The sequence below is a fragment of the Magallana gigas genome, chromosome 7 (assembly GCF_963853765.1).
Source record: "Magallana gigas chromosome 7, xbMagGiga1.1, whole genome shotgun sequence".
Classification (NCBI taxonomy): domain Eukaryota; kingdom Metazoa; phylum Mollusca; class Bivalvia; order Ostreida; family Ostreidae; genus Magallana; species Magallana gigas.
The window spans coordinates 27,701,497-27,722,433 of record NC_088859.1 but is presented as its reverse complement, the minus strand read 5'-3'; the positions used below and the strand labels follow the sequence as shown (position 1 = coordinate 27,722,433).

The following is a 20,937-nucleotide window of genomic DNA, read 5'->3' as shown; positions in this document are numbered from 1 at the left end:
ATTCAGGCATGCAAGTTTTTGTGTATGATATCTTGCCAAAGCAAAAATAAGACGGATGTCTTATTTGGTTTAAATGAATACTGCATTTGAAACTTGTAATAAAAGAGGAACTATTTCTGTTGATTAAGCTTAAACTATTCCATCTTTTGATCCTGTCAGGAACAAACGATTTCTTGAATATTTCTAGTCTACATTTTTGGAATAGTTAGTTTTCCCGAATGCAATTCGATTCTAAAGTCCTGGGAGAGGGATCATATTTTTTAAGTAGTTCAGTACCAAATTGTTATGAATTTATTACAATGTACTCAATTTCGCCAATTTTCGCCTCTCTGAGAGAGAGAGAGAGAGAGAGAGAGAGAGAGAGAGAGAGAGAGAGAGAGAGAGAGAGAAAGAGAGAGAGAGAAGCAACAACCTGTTTCCAAATAAAGGGGTTCTCTTGAAGATATTATGGGTAAGCCAGTGATGATTCTTGTTGCATAAAGTTGTATATTTTCAATTGTTTGACGTCTTGAAACGAACAACCACTCCAGACAACACAGTATTATTCAATTAAAGGCCGAATAAAAGTCATGTACATTTTTGATAAAGAATTTTCTACCTATGCTAAATTTGAGCTTCTTCAACAGGCCTAATCTTTGGTATGCATTTTTGACAATATTATTGATATACTCAGAATATTCAAATTGTTTGCCATGCATACTTTTCCTTGTACTGTTTTCGGAAATATGTAAATGTATAACTGAAAATTACACCAATGATATGACGAGAAAACTACATATTTAGAATATTAGCTACACAAGAATATCAGCTACACTAGAATATTAGCTACATTCTAGCTACACACCGATAAAAAAATTAGATTTTATTTCGCAGTATATATAAAATTGCTCGAAAGAAAAATGTTAAATGGTATGAAATAATACTTTCCAAAAAGTACTGCAAAATAAATCGATCATTTGCTATTAGGAATTCGATGTCTACATGGGGATAAGGTCTGAAAGTAATCACAGTAAGGATTCATATACATAACAAAATTTGTTTTTATTGTTTAATATCATCCTATGTATAATATACTATGTAATTTAAAAAAAAATCATCAGTTTGTTCTACTTTTTCAGTAAAATCGCTACGTGCCCAATATGATCGTCAAACCTCGGCTGATTACGTGGAATCAGCAGATACTAAACTATACTGGGTAAGTTTCAGCATATACTTTAACAGGATATGCCAGTTTACATTTATAATTTCACTGAACACTATCTACTAGGTAAGTAAAAGATTGTATTAACATGAGAGAGAGAGAGAGAGAGAGAGAGAGAGAGAGAGAGAGAGAGAGAGTGGGTAGAGAGAGAGAGAGAGAGAGAGAGAGAGTGGGTAGAGAGAGAGAGAGAGAGAGAGAGAGAGTTTAAGTTTAACATAAAAAAAAAATTTGCAAGTATTCCTATTAGATGAAAAGAAATCGTCTGCAGCTTTCGTTTTCTGGTCATGTTGTTATTGATTCACACATTATATATTTCACAGCGCCGATGACCAGGTGAGATAATCGGATTCTGACGAAAATAAGTATCAATATATTCGAACACCATCAGATATAGGCAGCTAAACTGGAAGAGGAATAACTCCGATTGACAAGAAACAAGACGTTAGTGCTGTAGTTTGTTTATTTGAGACACTGTCTGACTGCAGTTAAAAATATAAGATTTTTAAAGAGATTCACTCTTCTTCTCATAAGCAATTTACTCTCACAAACACACACACTCTCTTTCTTTCTCTCATACGGTCTTACTTTGCTCATCCCAAAACAACTCACTTTTTTGACAATGCACACACATCTCATGATCAAACACACAGATAACAACCATTGTATTTTTATACAGTTAAAAGCTCAAAACAAATTATCTACATTCATATCCACTTTTTTAATTAAAAAAAAATGTAATACCTTCTTAAGATGGATTCTTGTTTGATAATTTTTTTTTCAACTTTTATTGTAACATATCAACAAATATTTTAATTTCAAGCCTCATATCAAATTTGATATATTCTATAGCACTATGAATTTTTTTCGACTACCCCCAACCCCTTCCCATCCAATACACATAGATCTGCAAACAGTTTTGAAAAATGTTTCAAGTGATTTTAATTCCTTTTGCACCAAATTTTTGATATGAGGCTTGAACGCAACATTCATGAAAGACTCATCGTGCAACCATGTTTTATCAAGTAAACTTTTCTCAAAAGCATCGCTATTGCACTTATATATATGCAGTATAAGTATGTACACAATATTAGTTAATGCATGGATTTAGTTTAGCGCGCGACAACTGTGGTAGCTGCATAAAAATGGGGGGAGGGTTATATTCGGACGCAAAACAGAGAACAGGCAACAAAATAAGCAAAAATATGATTGGAATATGAGTGAACACAAAATGTAAGCTTTAATAGGGAAACAGAAATCCATATGATAGCTTAGTCGCAATTTTGCGTCCAAAATTGAATAAACATAAAATGGGAAAAAAATACACATATATATATATATCTAAAAAAAAAATTGCGGAAATTATTTAAAAATCCCCCGAAGATACTTATCTATTCATAATAACTATCATTGGAGATTAAAAATTAAAATATTCAGTAATATTATTTGAAGCACCTTTCTGCCATAATATGTACAATGTTGTAGCTAAAAATAGTAACAGTTGTATAAATCATATAACAATTGCATTAACATCATGGATGCGTAATAGCACTTTAGCACTTACAGAGTTCTTATGGTTTCAAAGTAACTTGGAATAATAAATGCAGAGTATATTATATATATATATACGAATGGAAAAATTGAAAAATGCAAACTCTAAAATATGTATCAAAAGCCAGTAAAATAACTTTCATATCTTGTATATAATATACGGATGGAATAACTAGACATATTGTAGGTACTTTAGCGGGATAGTACCTAGATGAAATCGTTTCAGTTTTCATACTTCAAAATACAAATATAACCTTTGGTCTTTGGATGATCTTGTTCTTTTCAGTAAAATTTCAGCTACTTTCAATTACATTGAAGAATATTTATGATCATAAACAAACATTAGTTTTTTTTATATCACAGTTAAAAAAACAACTACATATACATGTATACGTAAACAATTTTTTTTTACATTGTCTTCAGTTTCTTTGTATCATATAATACACCAACACGTTGTAGAGATTACATCACATCACGTCTTTTTCAAATTTTAGCAGTCCAATCGTGGGTTCATAAGTTCCCGCCAAATAATAAACGTCTGTTTCTTTAGTCACGTGAGAATCAGGTCTCTGCGTTTTCCCGTATTCCGTGTAAGAGAGCACTTCACATTTGTGTGATATTGTCTGAACGTCGTTTTCGTCAATATGTGGTGATTGAAACAACGCTCCCTGGTTAATTAAAAAAATGAAACCAATTTAATCTTTTACTCTGATAACGTTTTTTAAGGTACATTTGTTTTTTCTTTTTTTAAAGTTACTCTAGACACCCCAAATTGCCTTCAAAAATTAAGCGAGATAAAAAAACTATCAATGTTTGTATTAAATAGTCTAACTGAATGAAAATCTCTTATAGAATTAATACCTTCATGTCATGTAGTTTCTTTCCGCCTCTAGTTTCCTCAGGGTGATAAAACCATTTGACCTTGACTACCATTTGACCTCCCCACGCCTCCCACATACTGTCAATTCTGCCCACATACGGAAGATGGGGGCGGCCGGTCGATAGAAACACAGCACAATCGCCAACCTACAATTAACCGTATTTCTCGTTTAAAACATTAAATTAGATAAACAGATTCCCCAAACATATTAAATACATAGCAATGAATAGAATGCTACAATCTTTGTTTAGGATGTGATGCGCAACTAAAGTTGTATTTTTTTTTTCACAATTACTACATGAAATCTAAATACTTTAAGATTTAAACAATCATTGTTATTCCAGGCGCTGCTGTCACCTACTGTTATCGTCCAAATTTCCAAGCTTTATCTCAATTTTTTGAGGAGAATTTGAGTAGGTAAAGTATAATGTGTCACTTGACGAAAACGTTGAAGACGGTGTGTTCAGCACCCAGTGTAGAAGGTTTGCAGTGACTTACCGAGATATGTTCCTTCCCCCTGATGATTGACCGATAAAATTCCTTCTTGGCCTTTCCCTTCATCCCAGGTCTCTTCGTACTCTTTCCAGACCACTCCCACAATTGTCTGGCAGGCACAAATGCTGCAAGAATAACAATTTCAATGAAGAATATTCATACACCCATTATCAAGCGGCTTAAAAATAAATGCGATATATTTTACCACCAGTCATCATTGCAGTAAAAGCTCAATATCAGCAACCAAAAAATTTATAATGCCGTTATATTATTTTTTTTTAGTTAAATACCAGAACATGGGGTAAAAACGACACCCAAAATCACTAAAATGATTTTTTGCAAAAGTCAAAGACAAAGGCAAATCCAAACTAAAACAAGAGAGGTTATACGATCAAGATTAGAGGATAGGAAGTATAAGCCAAATAACACTACCCAAAAAATTAAAAAAGTTACTTTTTTGCACCTTGTATATTTTTTTTAGTTTTTTATGTAATGCCGTGATACACGTAGGTGTTCCGTTAAAGAGTGTGTGCACGTATGAGACAGCAAAGCTAAAGTGGTACACATGTTGATTAGGTTATATATTAGGAAACGACAGACTGGCAAATACAAAAAAGCACAAGCCAGCTAGGTCACATTGAACTCGTACCTGCCGCCCTGGGCTCAATTATACTAGATCTATTCGAGATGCGGATTGATGTTAAGAGATTTTTATCTCGTTCAGTACCATCAAAAGTATTTGCATCTCGAGTATGCGCACTAGGTTCCTTTATTACGTCACTTTCGTCGCCTCGAGACACAGAGGAGTGAGCGGTCGTGTGAAACTGTCTTTTATCGATAGAGGGCACTTTTTCCAGCTTCCCAATATTGTGAGAAAAATAATTTTTACCTTGGTCTTGATTGCTTTTCGCTGAATCCTTTACTTTTTCTTTCTTGACTTTTTCTGTTTTGCTTTTGTCTGATTTTCGTTCGTCATTTAAATTGTTTGATTGAGAATCGTTTCTTTGATTGCTGTTAGCAGACGACGATGAAAAAACGTCATTGATGTCATCATCAAGACCGCACACATCAATATCACATTCTTCGTCCTCCTTTTTGTCGGGTTTCGCTTTTGGGGGCCGCCCAGGGCCTCGTTTCTGTGCTGGCTTTGACTCTGTACTTTCGGATCTCTCGGATATTTTGGTTGTAGAAGATTCGACACTTTCAGATGTAGTGTGTCTTCTTCGTTTTCCAATCAGCAAAAGTGGGTTAGGGTCGTAGGCTAGAATGTACAAGGAAATAATATACATGTACAGTATTTTTATTATTAATAAAAATTTCGATGTAGATTTGTTTTTATATCCAAGTCTTTTTAAAATTTATTTACACATATCAGTTTATAAAGAACAATATTTTCTTCTGACAAATATGTTAATTAAAAATGTAATTATTTCTAAATGTATAATTAAAATTTGTTTCATTTAGAGAAAATTAAACCGTTAACACGAGTTTTTAAAGTCCAGAAGATAAATATTTTGATCGTCTGTTAATAAAAAGATAAAATGAAATTGTCTCCCTTACACTAGCAGACGAGAACACTTAGTGCTAGGCTATTTGAAATAGACAACAAAGACAATATACCAGATAATAAATAGTGTATTTGTCAAAATAAATAAATAAAGACATGAAAATCACACTGGCAAGTGAATGTACTTACAAACTACTGGGTAATCACGTGGTAACATTCTTATGTGATCCAGTGGAATTCTTCCCGAGTCTCCGTCATCAAACTCGACGTTTATACAGGATTTATCAGAGTGGGGGTTGGGACTAGCTGCAAAGCGAAAAAAAACCCCATAATTAGCCATCAATTCACTCTTCCAAAATAAAATTTTGAAATGATAAAGAAAACATAGATATTTTATAATTATATTAAAATAAGAGAGAGAGAGAGAGAGAGAGAGAGAGAGAGAGAGAGAGAGAGATTCAGACAGAGAGCTTTTAAAAATACTCTTATAATTGATGCATGCATTTGTTGTTATAAAAGTAAATTACTAGTAAATAACATAATTAATTCGTTTCGTGCACTTTAAAGGATATCTATTCTGCACATCATTTCTATTCTTATGACGTTACAACATTAATATTTCTATTGCTTCATATACGTGAGGACTTTAACTAAAAATTAGCTATCAGTAAGGATAATTCAAAACAAAGTCAAGTATTTGTGGTTCATAGAAAACATTAACAGATTATGTCATCATGATAGAATTATGGGAATTTATAAACTTTAAAGTAAACAAAGATAACCGAGTAACGCATGTAATTTTATACAAATAAGGATTATTTCATGGGAAAGGGCACCAAGGGCATTTGTTTTAAAACCGAAGGTTATTCCTCAACAGAATGCTTGATCAACACCACAACTTTCTTTTAAACTACCCCTTATCTATTTTCAAAACGATGCTTTTTCCGATTTTCTCCGTCATTTGATCGTTACCTTTTGAGATTGTTCCTGGATAAAGACAGCTAAACTGTTGACTCCAATAAGCACATATTCTGGTGCCTTCCTTAAGTACCTTAGACGATTGTGGCCGTACGTCCAAAATCTAGGGAAAAAAACCAAAGATTATTATCTAAATCTACTCCGATCCGAAACTTTATTTAGTATGTCATCGCTGTCTCCTTCTGATACGGATGGCGTGAAACCATTTTTGATGATTTTATTGGTACTTCATCCGCGAATTTTTGTTGGAAGCAACGGAACATTAAAGGAGTTATTGCATACATAATTCGTATAAAAAAATTAATTTTCGTTTCACGATATTACGTTACAATGAATCAGAAAGATGACAACCAACAAAAATACGCCCCTCCCCCTCGAATATAAATGATTACACCGTGTGTAGTAGATTTACTTATGTGTATAATCTGCAATGTTAACGACTTCGAAATGTTTTTAGAGAATAAACAAAATTTGCTAATGATAAAAAGCCCCAGAAGAAATATTTGCAACTTAAATTGCACGAAATGAAAGCACATATATAAGGAGGGATCTTACCGCTTCCTTCAGAATTTCCTCTTGGGAGTATATGTACGGCCTGTTTCCCCGTGCATTATCTATGACGACCCCGTAAACGTCCGGGGGTCGGATCCCCTTGACGGCCCCTTCGTAGAAGAGCCCGTCTTTAAAAACAAGGACCCGTAACCCGTCAACCAGCTCATCCTTGTCAATGGTGCACGTCTTCGGCTCTGCAATTCATACATATGCAAAATAGTATACTTCATGCACTGTTTCATAACTTATGATAAAAAAAATATGTACAGTACATGAATTAAGCCACTGAGTATATATAATTAAGCTTTTAACAGTCGTTGTATCGTGAAATTAAAAGAAATGCGTGAGACCGATGCCAAACAAAAATGAATAGAGAAAGCTTCTTTTGCAAAATGCAACAGAGAGTAAATAGATATATATTTTTTACACTGATATAAATTAAAGAATTATACAAGGGTTTATTCAGTCTTACAGTTCTACTTATTGACTTGATGTCAGGCTATACTTTCTATACCTGGCGTGTGTGGGCGATCACGGAGCACGCTGAGTGGTATATTGTCAGCATCACTCTCGCTCTCGCTGCTGTCAGTGTCAATAAAAGCCTTCGATTTAGGCTGCTTTTTGTGTAGTGGCCTTTTCTGCAAAGCGACATGATTGGTTAATTTACGACATATATTGCACTGCTGAAAAAAAAAACGGCAGGGAGAACGAGTTCTTTCTAAATTACACCCTATAGACTCATGTATCCTTGTATATTTCCCGGAAATTACGTCAACGACATGAAATCAATCTTGCAGACTAGCAATCGACTTACTTCTGATCTGTCACAAGACTTCTGTAAGGTCTTCGAGTATTTCTTTTTGACTTTGTCGGTAAGTTCTTTAATACTTTTAGCCTTTTGTAATTTAGCCTGATTGGTGTGAGGTTTAGCAACTTTTGTAATTTTTGGTGTTGCGGTCGTCTGCTGTTGACCGGTTGGCTTGATCTGCTGTTGTGTTAACGGCGTGTAATTTGGTGATGGCTGAGGACTAGGATCACTTAAAAAGATACGCTCACTCCGCCTTCTGAGCCACTCCTCGTCCAAATATATTGGTTTCAATGTCTCCTGGTTTTCCAGCTAAAATGACAGCCGATCGATTTTAACTCTGATATATATCATATACGTGTATGTAAAAAAAAAAGAGAGAGAGAGAGAGAGAGAGAGAGAGAGAGATCTGCATTTCTTTACAAGTATTCAGTGTTTATGACACGTCTCCTTTTTCTTGTGACTGTTATCACGACATATTCACAAAGGACCTTTCCCATTATACAGCATTAATTAGTCATCTAATCAAACGTAGGTGTTTCCCTAATATTTTTATTTCGGAAGCAGGTGTTTGAAACCCAAGAAGAGTCACACAAATTAGATTCGTAGTCATATTGTATATTAGAAAGATGACGACATACCTTTATCTTCTTTTCTTTGTCTTTTTCTTGTTCGTGGAAATTTTGAAGTTGAAAAAGTCTGAAATTTTTGGCTGTCTTGGCAACTATTGTTTCTGTGGATTTAAAAACAACAGTTTGGAAATAAAAGTTATATCAATAATGAAACCACAGAACAAAACTCCAAAAATAGTTAAAGTAAAAATGATTGGACAAATTTAAAAAGGTATTCATTTCCTTTAAAGCAATGTATCCACATACGAAAGAATGTTTTGAAAAAGATTAATGACATCTTTAATGTCATCGATTTTGATCAACTGAATCTAATCATCATCATTCAGTTATATACTAGTAATTCCTGTACGTGTATCTATTCAATAGATACAAGAAAAAATATTTTTTCGTCATACAAACTAGGGTTAATGTTTGAATTTTGCATACTATGGTCTCTTATGTTATCTTTATATTTTAAGTGTAACAATGAATTTCGTAACTTTTTATGACTCTATTTTCTCTGTTCTAGTTTCTAGTTTTCTCAAGTTTTATTCACTCCATTGCAAATACATTATTATCTGTTTTATTTATTTTTCGTTGTCCTTTAAATGGGTATAGATTCCAAATGTTCAGCACTTGTCTATCTAACCGATATACATGTTATATTGATAAAACGGAATTTTAAATTTCGTAATCAATTATTATATTTTTATTCCTTCGAATAAGATACCTGTATTTTAACCACTCCTGTGCAATATCATTGCTTACTTTAATTCCTCATACCTTTAGAACGCTTATGAATCTTACATAGACTGTTTAATCTCTCTGACTATATCTAATACTATGGAATTTTAAAAAATGTTGTGGATTTTTCGTTAACATTTGCTTATAAATGTTAATGAAACTTTCTAATTTCCAACAGGTATTCATTATAAAATTATAATGACATCGATATTATAGCAATTAATTAAATTAATTGTTATTCCACGAAATTAAGTCCCCATATGTGTATATATAGAGGTAAACCTGAATTTTTTTTTATATAAATCATGGTCATAGGTCCCCCATGATATTTATTGATTGCAAATTGTGTACACTTTAAGCTATGGGTGGCTTTAAGCGACGATTGGAGGGATTGTTTTCATCATATTTATTTTAAGTCTGTTGCATTGTTTACATACCAGTTCCATTTTCGGATTGATCTGGGGTGCATTTTCGAGGTCTTCCCGGTTTTCTCTTCTTGTTGCCGCTATTAGCAGGGCTTTGATTTTCATTCTTGCTCGTTTTCTCGGAATCTGAAATAATGATGATGAGCAATATCTTATACCAAACCCGGTTGCTATACAACATGAAAACAACACAAATACTTCTTTTCTCTCTCTAACGCAACATTAGAATTTATATTTAATGGCTGTCAACTGCAATCAATTTTTCCTGCTACTGTGGCCTGTTCCCAGCAATAATGGTATTAAGTAATTTAATATGCAACATCGGTTGCCATTTTTGTTTTTGTAATAAACATTTGATGAGAAATTATGATACGTCGCAGATGCTACATAATAAATAGTTAATACTTTATCGAATCAATATGTTATTTCTAATTTACTATTTTCCCATCTAATTATTACATATTTTGAGAAGATTTCTCTTTGGTATCATTTGTATTTTTTTTTAAAATTCTCTATCAAGATCACATTAGTTTGACTTGTGTCATACAACATATAAACGACATATCTTCACTGTTATTCTTATGGTGACTCATGAACAACTAAATTAGTAAAATAAACATGCATATTACGAGAACAGTTAATGAAATCAAGAGTTTTCATTTGCTATCTTCCTTAGTTTGTGGATTTGGAATAGAATCAAAATTTAACTTCTGATGTTTCGCTATTTAAAGGCGAAGTTCATTCAAGTGTAAAAATGCAGTAACTCTAACAGTTAAAAAAGTATTATTCTGATTAATAATAAAATAAATGAAAATATTACTTTAAAAAGACGCTACCTTTTGATTCATTGTTAGTAGATTCATGCAGTTTAGTAAGTATGGACAGTGATTCAAAATCTACAGTGTCCTTGCTCTCCAAAACGCTTTGAACACCATGCTCGGTCTTACAAAAGTTTGATCGATCCTCCGTTCTTGAATTTTCTTCTTCTTCTTCTTCCTCTTCTTCATCATCACCATCTTCATCTTCGTGCTTTCCGACGGCGAACAAGTCCTTTTCATCACGTCTGCTCTCTTTCTGATCTTGATCGCGTTTTTCTTCCCGCCTTTTCTTGTCCTTCTGCTTTTTGTGTGACATATTGGAGTTCTCATGGAGATCACGGAAGGATGATCTCTCGTGATCTTTTTGATGACTGACGGCATAATTCGCAAGCATAGATAAGCCATCTTGGTATTTGTGCTTATGTTTCTCCTCTAAAATAAACAACCGAAACATTTTTATCAATACTTGAAAAACCTACTTCTTTGGTTATATCTTGGCGAAGAGGAATAGTACTTACTCTCATGGGAATGTGAACTAGACTTTTTTATCTTTTTGAACATTTTCATTGCGGAGCCAAATAGATTATCTGAAAAATGAAACATAAACATAATTAACACAAAATATGATGTACATGTACATTGTAATTCGCAGCCAAATCAATGAACATAAAAGTAATTCAATGTAGATCTTATTTTTAGAATTCTTACGTTTCTGAAATGATTTCTTCGTTGATTTAAGTTTTGACTCTTCCGTTTTTAAATGCTTCTTTTTCACTACAATATGAAAAGAGATTATTGTGCATATAAATACAATTAAGTGTGTACAAACCTATACATACACACATACACACACACACACACACACAAATAAATTAAATTTGAAATAAACTTTAAAAAAAACGACTATTACCTTTGAATTCCAATGTCTTATTTGAGGATGTAGCAAATCCAGAGTCCCCAAAGTGGAAGTGTTTGTCTGAAAATAAATTTTTTTGTAATGAACTTCTGTTCTCAAAAAAAGAGAATGTTGTTTTCTTCACACAACAAACCAACTTTTTCGCTAGGAAGTTGCCAAAAGTTGCCTTCCAAGACTGTCATGTCAAATTTGCTAATCTGTGAATCAGACCGTTAAATAGAGAAGTTTAAAGATTTAATCTGTTTTTTATTGGAAAATAAGTGATCGATTGCGATTTAGGCTTTTGCACACTTCATGTACTTTGCAGTACAAGGAAGGATGCTCCAAAATGCACAATTAGTAAAACAAGGTCTGCTGAAGGAAGCCCGTACCCTGGTTCTCGGCAGCGTGACTACCAGATGTACTGCCTTTCCGTTTCATCGTAAACCCAGATTGAGTCTTAAAAAGCGCTGCCATGGCGTTAGCCTTCAGCTTTTTACTAAGTGGCATCTAAAATAGAATATTAATTATCCATAGGTTAGCTCCATCACATGTAACGCAACTCTATACCAACACTTGTATCACGCATTATCATCATATCTCGCGTTAGCGATTAAATATAATGATATCATTTCATGTTCGATATCTTAACAGTTTCTCGTTATTCAACACAGGTTTTAATTATAAAAGACAGGTTTTTATCGCCTTGCTTAAATTTCATACGCACCCCAAATCCACCACCTGTTTTCCTAAACACTCTATCCACCAATTCTTCTGCTTGCTTTTTCTTCTTTACCGGGGGTTCCTTTATTTTGGTCTTTTCGCCAGAGCTGTAACACCAATTCAAATGACATGCACTATTCTCACTTCTCATTATCTTTTTTACATGGGAAACATGATTTGTTTAAATTCACATAATTTTCTTTCTTATATTGGTTCAATGAAAACAATTCAAAACTATTAACAAATTTTAGTATAAGGACATAACAGAGGCTTTTGAAGAACGATGATTTCGGAGATTGAGCTTACTGGATGGCTAAATGGTGTTTCATTCTGAAGTCAAACATATCAAAGTTGCAGAGAACTAGAAACAGCATGTACATTTGATACACCGTGAGACATGGTTGATTAATTATACACCTTTATGGATGCAAGGTCACGAAAAAGACGAATCGATTGTGTAGGAAAACTATTGTTTCACACACACAATGATAAAACGATTTAGAACTAACACAATCTCTCACTTTACATATCCCCCTGTTTGCCATTTACATCGATTTTTGAAAGTCATGTTTTAAAAAAAAATCAGTTTAAGCCAGTAGGCATTATACCTTGAAAAGAATGAAAGAAAGGATTGGTTGTTATTGAATTGCTCTGATGAAATACTTAACCAAACTAACAAAATGGTCCATTAGCCGACATTACTACGTCTAATTTTGCACAACTAATTCCAGTAAAATACTGGGAATCTTCTTAATCTGCAGGAGAGCGTCGTTAACAAGAAACGCGGAACAATTTGTTTTTGTGGATTCCACTTTCTGTTAAACTAATGATCGAACCTTTTCCATTTATCTGAGAAAGATCAGCTGACGTTCCTCGAAGAATTTATATAATATTTTGGACTTAATTTTCCAAATAGGAAAGACTAAGCTTCAATTCTTTTTTTTTCAAAGTTTAATACTAACTTGACGTTGTCGTTGGAAGAGCCAGAATGGTGTTGTCTCTTTCTCGGCCGACCTGGCCCCCGCTGTTTATCACTGTAATCAATAATAAAGTGTCATTTTAACCTGGAACATTCCAGTAATCAGGCAATACCACTCCTTATGATGATAGTTTTTAATCATGGTATCTTTAATCTATATCAGAATTTCCGCCAATATTATACAGCATATCAAATTTAAGTCAAAGAATACACAAAATCCGCTTGAAAGTGCTTCAATGCTAAAAATTATTTTTTCGAGGTAAGTCTTTTTATCTTAGGGGATTTATTTTTTAATCTGTTTTAATACTGAAATTCAACAAAGATATGATTCGTAAAAATTGCAAAAATACGGATGGCACATTAGAACTTAAGTATTTTTTGTCGTAAATCAGCCTTTGCTTTTTTATTTTAAACTAAAATGCCATATCAAATGGAAAAGTCTTTACAATACACAATGATTCTTTCAAGACAATAAAAATATTTCACAAAGATTATTAAGTTCCGTTCATGTCTATGAAATGAAAAGATTACATAATCAACATGAAAGTGTGACATACTCAACACGATCTTTTTCCTTTTCGCTTTTCTTTGGTTGGAGTTTTGCGTAAAGCTTTTGTTTTTCTTTGTAAAGCCTTTGAAGTTCCGCCAGACGGATTCTCATATCTAGTTCTATAGCATTAATTTCGTCATCTCCTATTTCAAGAAAAGAACCCAGATCTGTTTCTTTGAGTTGTAATGTGTGTGACACAGTAGAACCGAAGCTAATGTCATAATACAGCAAATAAAATTAAGGTTTTAGGGTATAATAACGAAATAATATTAAGCAAAAGAGGAAACAATTTAAAAAGAATTGAGAAGTATGAACATAATAAAAATACAAATAAAACTAAAGATGAAAGACTTACTAAAAAATAGACTAAGATTCTTGTTATCTTTGTTTTCATACAAGTAATCAATGGAAGAAGAAACATAAATCGCATTTTCTGTTTTAATTTACGGTTTCATCTTAATGGTTGCCTCTAGGTGGTATTCGTCTACCAAAAATCATTACTAGGTGCAGTCAAATTGTGTAGATTTATTTAAAAAGCAATATTCGTGCACTTCAACGATAAAAAAGTGACGTCATGGAAAAGATGTGTACCTTGAGGGATCCGAAGACCAGAAGATGTGTAATAACTGCCTCCCTCAGTTTTACAGTCTGTCTTGGCAGGTGGAAGGGATCTTGTCCTGCTGATTGACTTTTTTCGCACTTGTTTTGCCGCTGGTTTTGGTTCCTTTTTTTCCACACTTTTTGTTTTAGTTGTATCTTTCGTGTTTGTTTTTGTAGGAGTTTTTGATTCTGTTTGATCTTTTGCATCCGTCTGCTTAGATTGAGTTTCTTCATTTTCAGGGGAGGCAAATTTTGCCCGTTGTTCGGCCAAGGCACTTAAAAGTTCTAATCCATCAGCTGCTTGAAGAATTTGAGGATCTAAAAAGGGATTGTAATTGCCATTATCCTGTTCAGCTTTACGTGGCATTATATCAGAGTTAGTCTCTTTTTTATCTTGGTCATTATTTGTTGAGATTTTGTGTAATTGAGATTTTGTGTCAGGTGTCATTTCTACAATTGTCACGTCTCCTATGACAGTCGTGGTGGGGAGGGAAACACTAGCCTGATGGCTACCAACGTTGTCGGCAGAGCAAGTCATTACGGAGGCCACTTTTTTAGTCTTAGATTTGGAATCAGTTTCGGGTAATTTTTGAATGCTTTCTGTTTGTACAGCTGTGACTCCTTTCGAGCACACAGTAGGGGGCTGCATTAAAGATAGTTCATTATTCTGATGCACATCTTCAATATTATCCTGAGGGGTGTCCTCGCATTCATTCCCAGGAATCATAGGTGACGTGCCGCGTGACTGGACTAATGACGTCACTGCTTTGACAGCCTGCACCACACTTAAGGTGCATGGAGCATCGGCCACTGCCGCTGTATTGAACGCTGGAGGAAAAGCTACTTGATTTGAAGTAGGCCGTACTTTAGCAGCAGGTACTTCTGAAAGAAATTCAAGACATTGCTAATTAAGCAGAGATTCTATGAAAGGTGCTTTATGTGATCCATTAACCTAACGGAAGAATATTTCCCTTTATCATATATGAATTTTACACTAAAAGAGAAATTCGTCCAAAAACATATTCCCATGTCGTATATGACGTTATTTTCTTCTTAAAAACGAGTGTCAAGTTTCCTTCCCCGTTTCGACTGAAAACTCTTTATACTGTCCTTTTAGGAAAAGTACACCTGTTAAGATACAGATTACATTAATTTACGTATGTGTTATCAATTATCTAATCTAAAGCCGAAATTGAAGTTGAGCAATAACGACTGTAAAGTCACTTTACTATACGAGCTTTGCGAACATTTTAAATTTTTTTAAATATCTGCTTCAAAATGTGTGTTGACTTATGGATTTTATGTGCTGTAGGGCCGTCTTGTTATCAAAAGATATCAATTTTTCCGTTTTTGCTTTCTCTATTTCTCTATACCGATAGATAATTGAATTACAATCACAATCTTAATACCAAACTTGAAAGTCTTTCAATCTCGACTGTTTGAAATTACGTATTCTCTATGATATAATGTTTATACCTTCTTTTACAGCTTCTGTTTTGTCTTTTTCTAGGTCAACATTTGTAGGTATTTCTTTTTTAACTTTTGGAGAATCTTTCTCTAACACCTCATCATCAACTTTTGAAGGCAGAATGGGAACATTTTTCTTGTCATTGATTTGATCGCCTCGTGGTTGGTACTGAAGAAAATAAACATAAGTAAACTCTATACTTGTTGGTATTTTTTTAGGTGTATATTAATATATCTCTTTCACGTGGTTAACGGGAATTAAAACGGCTATTTTCTGTAGCTTCTAGACCATAAATGATAATTCATTCATTTTTCGTTCAAAATCATTTACAAAGAAAATCAATGAGTTATAGTTGTTTGAATATCATAAAGGGCACCATTACATTAATAATTTTTACCATTGTCTGAAACGCTTGGGAGTAGGAGACTCCTAGTGAGTCTGCTGTGCTTCCTATAACCTGTGGTTGCAAAGGAGCTTGTTGAGCGGTAAATATTTGCTGTATCTGAGGTGTATGACTGCCGGGAAAGGCCCACAAGCGATGAGGGTCATACATGTCTGAAAAACAAGACCATCACAAATTTAAAAAAAAACCAAATTGTTTTTGCTATGAAAATTTAAAAAATATAAGTTATTCTTTTCCTATGTTAACAATATATCAAAATAAAAATTAACCAGCTGATTATTCCTTGTATATAATGGTATACAACTTAGCCAGTTTTGGGCTTTATACATATATTCCGTCTTTATTACCACTAAGATTTGTTGACGGTATTAGGAGGAGCTGTCCAACTGAATCCTGTATTAGTTTATAGCCTGGAGGAATCGACAAAGGAAGCTGGTTGCCTTCTATCGAGTTGGTAGTTGTTGGTATGCTTGTATTAAGATTGTAGGCTGGAAGTTGTGAAAGCCATGGTGACTGACCAAGTGTAGAATGCCCAGACTGAAGCCATGGTGACGTAAAATGCCTTGCCGAAGGATCATCTGCCCAAGCTACCCCTGTCCCGTTTGCAGAACCTGAAACAATTATTACCGCAAAACGGTAAAATAAATAAAAAAAAAATTCTAGTTTTTCAATTTTATTTTTCATATCTTCTTAACATATATTGTAAACAACGCACTGTTAAAACATGTTTCGTTTGATATTTTTCTGATAAAACTTTGAAAATATACCTGTTACAATCAGGTTTGCAGGAAGCTGATTGCGCATATCATTAATTGATGAACTTGGGGTGCTAGATTTAGACAGTGTCCGTTGACTGGATACTATTTGTACACTGAAATGGAAACAACACCGTGATAAAGGAAAATAACTAAAAAATATAAATTACATATACAATAAAATTTGTATAAGCAGCCTTTGTTGCTGATGGAGAAAATCAGAATACAGTGTATGATTATGTTCCAATATATATTGTAAAATTGCACGCTTTAGAATCGAAGCTGAATCAAGTAGTTAAAACATTTCCCGTGTATATGCATCTATTAATTACCAAGTGTAAATTACTTCAATATTGACAAAATATTGTATGAGAGAAATAAAACTCTAGTCACTTCATGTGTTTTTTTTTTCTCTTGAAAAACATATACGTCAGGACAATTATATTTAGACAAGTGCTTTAAAAGTTTATACCATTCTCCATTACGCGCAATTGTCTCATTCCCTGCACCATTGTTAAATGAAGTTTCCACTAATGTTTCTGAAACATGAAATATATTTGCATGACCATTTTCTGACTTTGTTTAAAAACGACAGCAGACAGTAATATTGTTGCAACAATTCATCTTTTAGTGTATAAGAATAACAGTCTCTTTGTCTGTAAAACATATTAGTTAAATCTAAGATCGTAGCAATAAGTGTATCATTCTTTTTGATTAACAAAAAAACCCAAAATAGCTTTTATTTCATTTTTCTAAGAGAAAATATCAATATTTTCCGTTTTGTTTTTGTTCTGTATAATTATATAGTTATTCATTGAATTGTTTTGGTAAAACTACCGACCTTTTCATTTTACAAAAGAACGTTAATATTTCCTTTCAACAAATTTATGACTGTGTATACGTACATCAACCGATATACAACGGATAATATACTTGCTTTACAACCCAACATCAAGTACTAAATGCGTGAAATCAAACGAAGTTCACCAGAATTTGTGATGTTATTGTTATCTTTATTTATAAGAATTTCAAAATTTCTATGTAATCATCTGAACCGAAAACTGAATGAAACAGTATGTGATAAGTACAAGGTTTCTGAGTGTAATTCAACACTTATAAGTGACCAAAATGGCATACATATTAAGCACTTAACAGAGGCTAAAATCTCAAATCATACATAAATGATTAGTTACCTGGTTTGTTCGTCTTTTTGTCCTCCCGTTTCTGAGCCACTGCTATCCCAATAGGTATATTACTCATTCCTAGAAACAGAATTTCAGAGTTGAAGCAAAAAAAGCTCACGTAATTTCCAACCAAACATCCATTTTTAGAGAAAAACGTTGAGATGAAGCAATTGAACCAAACATGGTGAACGAAAGAAAATACGATCTCGCCGGCACGGAGATCGATTGGACCGACAGAGCTGGAATCTCAAAGCCTACGGTCGTATATATTGATCTTGGAGGACAAAATTCCCCATGCATCTTTCTTGCCTTGACGCTATTCTCCACGTGCTCCAAACATGCCTTATTTAAAATCTCTGTGCATTGGTGAATGAAGAGCTTAATATGATATAATACAATGAGCAAAGGTCGTAACTTTCTTTTCTATTTTTTCTTTGTACTAGCTGTATTCATGGAAGGACACACTTAATGCGTCAGAACATGTATTTTTAGAAGTAATTTTGATGTACACAACTTTGTTCTTAGGGCTATATCAATACCTTGATGTCTTGATACATATAAATAAATAATATGAAGATTCATGATGTCCATATTATTTTTTTACCAAATTTGTTTAATTGATATGGAAACTAATTAAGTTGACCTATACATTATGACTCCTAGCAAGTACATAAACAAATTACCCATGAAATATAAGACATATGTCAGAATGTGCTTAATTCATTTGAATACCTGTTCCATCCTCTAGACTTGATTTCAATTTTCCAGAATGTCTTTTCCCCGACTGTTTTCCAGTTTTCTTTTTGGAAGGCACATCAGATACAACATTATCTTGTACATTACTATCAGTGTTCTGATTTTCTGCTCTTGTCACGCTAGCGTCAGAAGATTTTTCCTTGACTAAGTTAACAGCCACAGATCCAGTGCTGTCTTTCTGGTCGTCTGGCTCAGAATCGTTTGGAGTTTCTGTGTTGTGTTCTTTTGGTGTTATACATGAAGTAACTAATTTCCTTTTAGGTTTGATAGACAATTTCTCACAAAGTGTCTCCGATGGTTGACTTTTTGTTTTCTTTATCATATCTGTGATTTCGTCACATAGCTCAGATTTGCTATTTTCGTTATACGGGAGCTTGGAACTGTTGGGTTTGCCTTTATTAGAACTCTTTGAACTTTGCATAACATTACTTTGACAATAATCTTCCGTCTTTTTCAAATGCTTGTCAACATCACCATCAAATGAAACATCTTTACCACACGTGGATTTGTCTTTTCCTTTACGTTTATTACACTCAGTTTTAAACGGCTCCTGAGACTCTACTGGTTTTGAAGCTGTAGTTTTCTGAGATTTGGGGCTTATTTGGCAAGTGAGAGCCGCGTTTGGTATCACAACAGAGGATTGGTTGCAACAAGAGTAAGAAGAGGAAGTTTTTTCTTTCTTGATTCGCATGTCACATGCAATAGTTTGTACAGGAAGGGAAGAAATTGGCACCACACTAGGCAAAGTGACAATTTCCGGCGTAAATGTTGGCGCATGGACCTTCTTTCCATCCGTATTACCCTCAGGTTGCGAATGAGAGTAAATCGAATGATAATACGGCATTGAAAACGTTGTTGTGGTCTTGGTGGTCATTGCAGTATGATCTTCATCTAATTTAGAGTCTGAAAATTTATACATATTATTATTGGCAACGAAAACGCAAAAGTAAAACATCAAAATCATTTTCTAAAGATAATATAAAGTTACAACTTCCGACAAAGCAATTTCTTCTTAAAAGTTATTGACCTTTACACTCTAATTATTGTTAATGATCTCGATAATTAACATATGTAAACCCATGACCATGAAAGCCTTTAGGCAGATTCAACGGGACCTATTATATGTTATTCGTACTCGCAGAAAATAATAAAAATGTATACCTTTCAGAAAAAAAAAATGAATAAATCATTTAATGAATGAGCCATTTGTATATAACTCTTAATTTGAGAGAGAGAGAGAGAGAGAGAGAGAGAGAGAGAGAGAGAGAGAGAGAGAGAAATTATCAAGTTTCCAGTAAAAATGTTTTAATTGTAAAATCGGGTAACTGATTTTATCATTAATAACTTTAAAGTTTCATTTTCAATATGATTTCCGTTCTCATTATCAACAACCTTTTCACATAAGAGAGACATCTGGTCTTATGTTGTATTGACAAGATTAATGTAATATCATTAATGTCAAGTACAGTAATATGACAACACAGCACAAACTCCCTAAAGATATTATATTCATCAACAGACTGCATTCATCATATTATACTAATGTGCAGTTCTTCTGTCGTATATTTTGGAATTACTTGAAAATGTATTCACAGGTGTATTGAAATAAAAAAAAAGTTTTCATGCAATTCTTATTGTAATGATTTGGACTTTTCTGGAACAAATATATAAAATATGATATAACTAAAAGTGAAAGATAGAAAAGGGAACATATATAAACACTCACCGCTATTTGAGTTTGGTGAAGATTTTTCCTCTGACGATGTTACAGAAGATGTAGGACTAGTTTTCACTGCTTTTGGGGATATAATCTCCGATTTTGGAATTTTAATTGATAAATCCACTAACACACCATCTTTGTCAACTTTCTTAGAGTCTTCATTTGCAACTTTGATTTCACTGCTTGCCAAGTTTGAATCTAGAGCTGACAAATTTTCCTTTGGACTAATTTTGTCTTGTTTCTTGATGTCAGTTTCTAAGGTTTTAAGGATTTTAGCCTTTTTACCTCTGGTCGGTGACAGTTCACATTGACGTTTATTCGTACGCTCATCTTTTTTGTC

General features: G+C 33.5%; 1 protein-coding gene across 3 annotated transcripts in view; it reads right to left on the bottom strand.

Annotated features, from left to right (window-relative positions):
• Positions 1–1,643: 1,643 nt before the first annotated feature.
• The window catches only part of LOC105325782 (uncharacterized), a 32,204-nt gene continuing 12,910 nt past the window's right edge, over positions 1,644–20,937 (bottom strand). The window contains exons 5-32 of one of the 3 annotated variants that reach the window (XM_011425484.4): positions 20,604–20,937; positions 18,854–19,780; positions 18,131–18,199; positions 17,410–17,476; positions 16,950–17,053; positions 16,530–16,793; positions 16,177–16,334; positions 15,788–15,947; positions 14,303–15,193; positions 13,719–13,878; positions 13,145–13,216; positions 12,187–12,289; positions 11,852–11,969; positions 11,475–11,540; positions 11,273–11,338; positions 11,083–11,151; positions 10,583–10,996; positions 9,759–9,872; positions 8,608–8,699; positions 7,976–8,278; positions 7,676–7,799; positions 7,165–7,355; positions 6,604–6,712; positions 5,821–5,937; positions 5,014–5,385; positions 4,128–4,249; positions 3,611–3,775; positions 1,644–3,417 (exon numbers count right to left, since the gene is read on the bottom strand). The exon at positions 20,604–20,937 is cut by the window's right edge and continues 221 nt beyond it. In XM_011425484.4, the coding sequence (XP_011423786.3) occupies positions 3,217–3,417; positions 3,611–3,775; positions 4,128–4,249; positions 5,014–5,385; positions 5,821–5,937; positions 6,604–6,712; positions 7,165–7,355; positions 7,676–7,799; positions 7,976–8,278; positions 8,608–8,699; positions 9,759–9,872; positions 10,583–10,996; positions 11,083–11,151; positions 11,273–11,338; positions 11,475–11,540; positions 11,852–11,969; positions 12,187–12,289; positions 13,145–13,216; positions 13,719–13,878; positions 14,303–15,193; positions 15,788–15,947; positions 16,177–16,334; positions 16,530–16,793; positions 16,950–17,053; positions 17,410–17,476; positions 18,131–18,199; positions 18,854–19,780; positions 20,604–20,937 (5,952 nt within the window). In that variant the 3' untranslated portion in view covers positions 1,644–3,216. The remainder of the gene's footprint in view (positions 3,418–3,610; positions 3,776–4,127; positions 4,250–5,013; positions 5,386–5,820; positions 5,938–6,603; positions 6,713–7,164; positions 7,356–7,675; positions 7,800–7,975; positions 8,279–8,607; positions 8,700–9,758; positions 9,873–10,582; positions 10,997–11,082; positions 11,152–11,272; positions 11,339–11,474; positions 11,541–11,851; positions 11,970–12,186; positions 12,290–13,144; positions 13,217–13,718; positions 13,879–14,302; positions 15,194–15,787; positions 15,948–16,176; positions 16,335–16,529; positions 16,794–16,949; positions 17,054–17,409; positions 17,477–18,130; positions 18,200–18,853; positions 19,781–20,603) is intronic. The other 2 variants (XM_066067172.1, XM_066067173.1) reach the window with 2 other exon arrangements.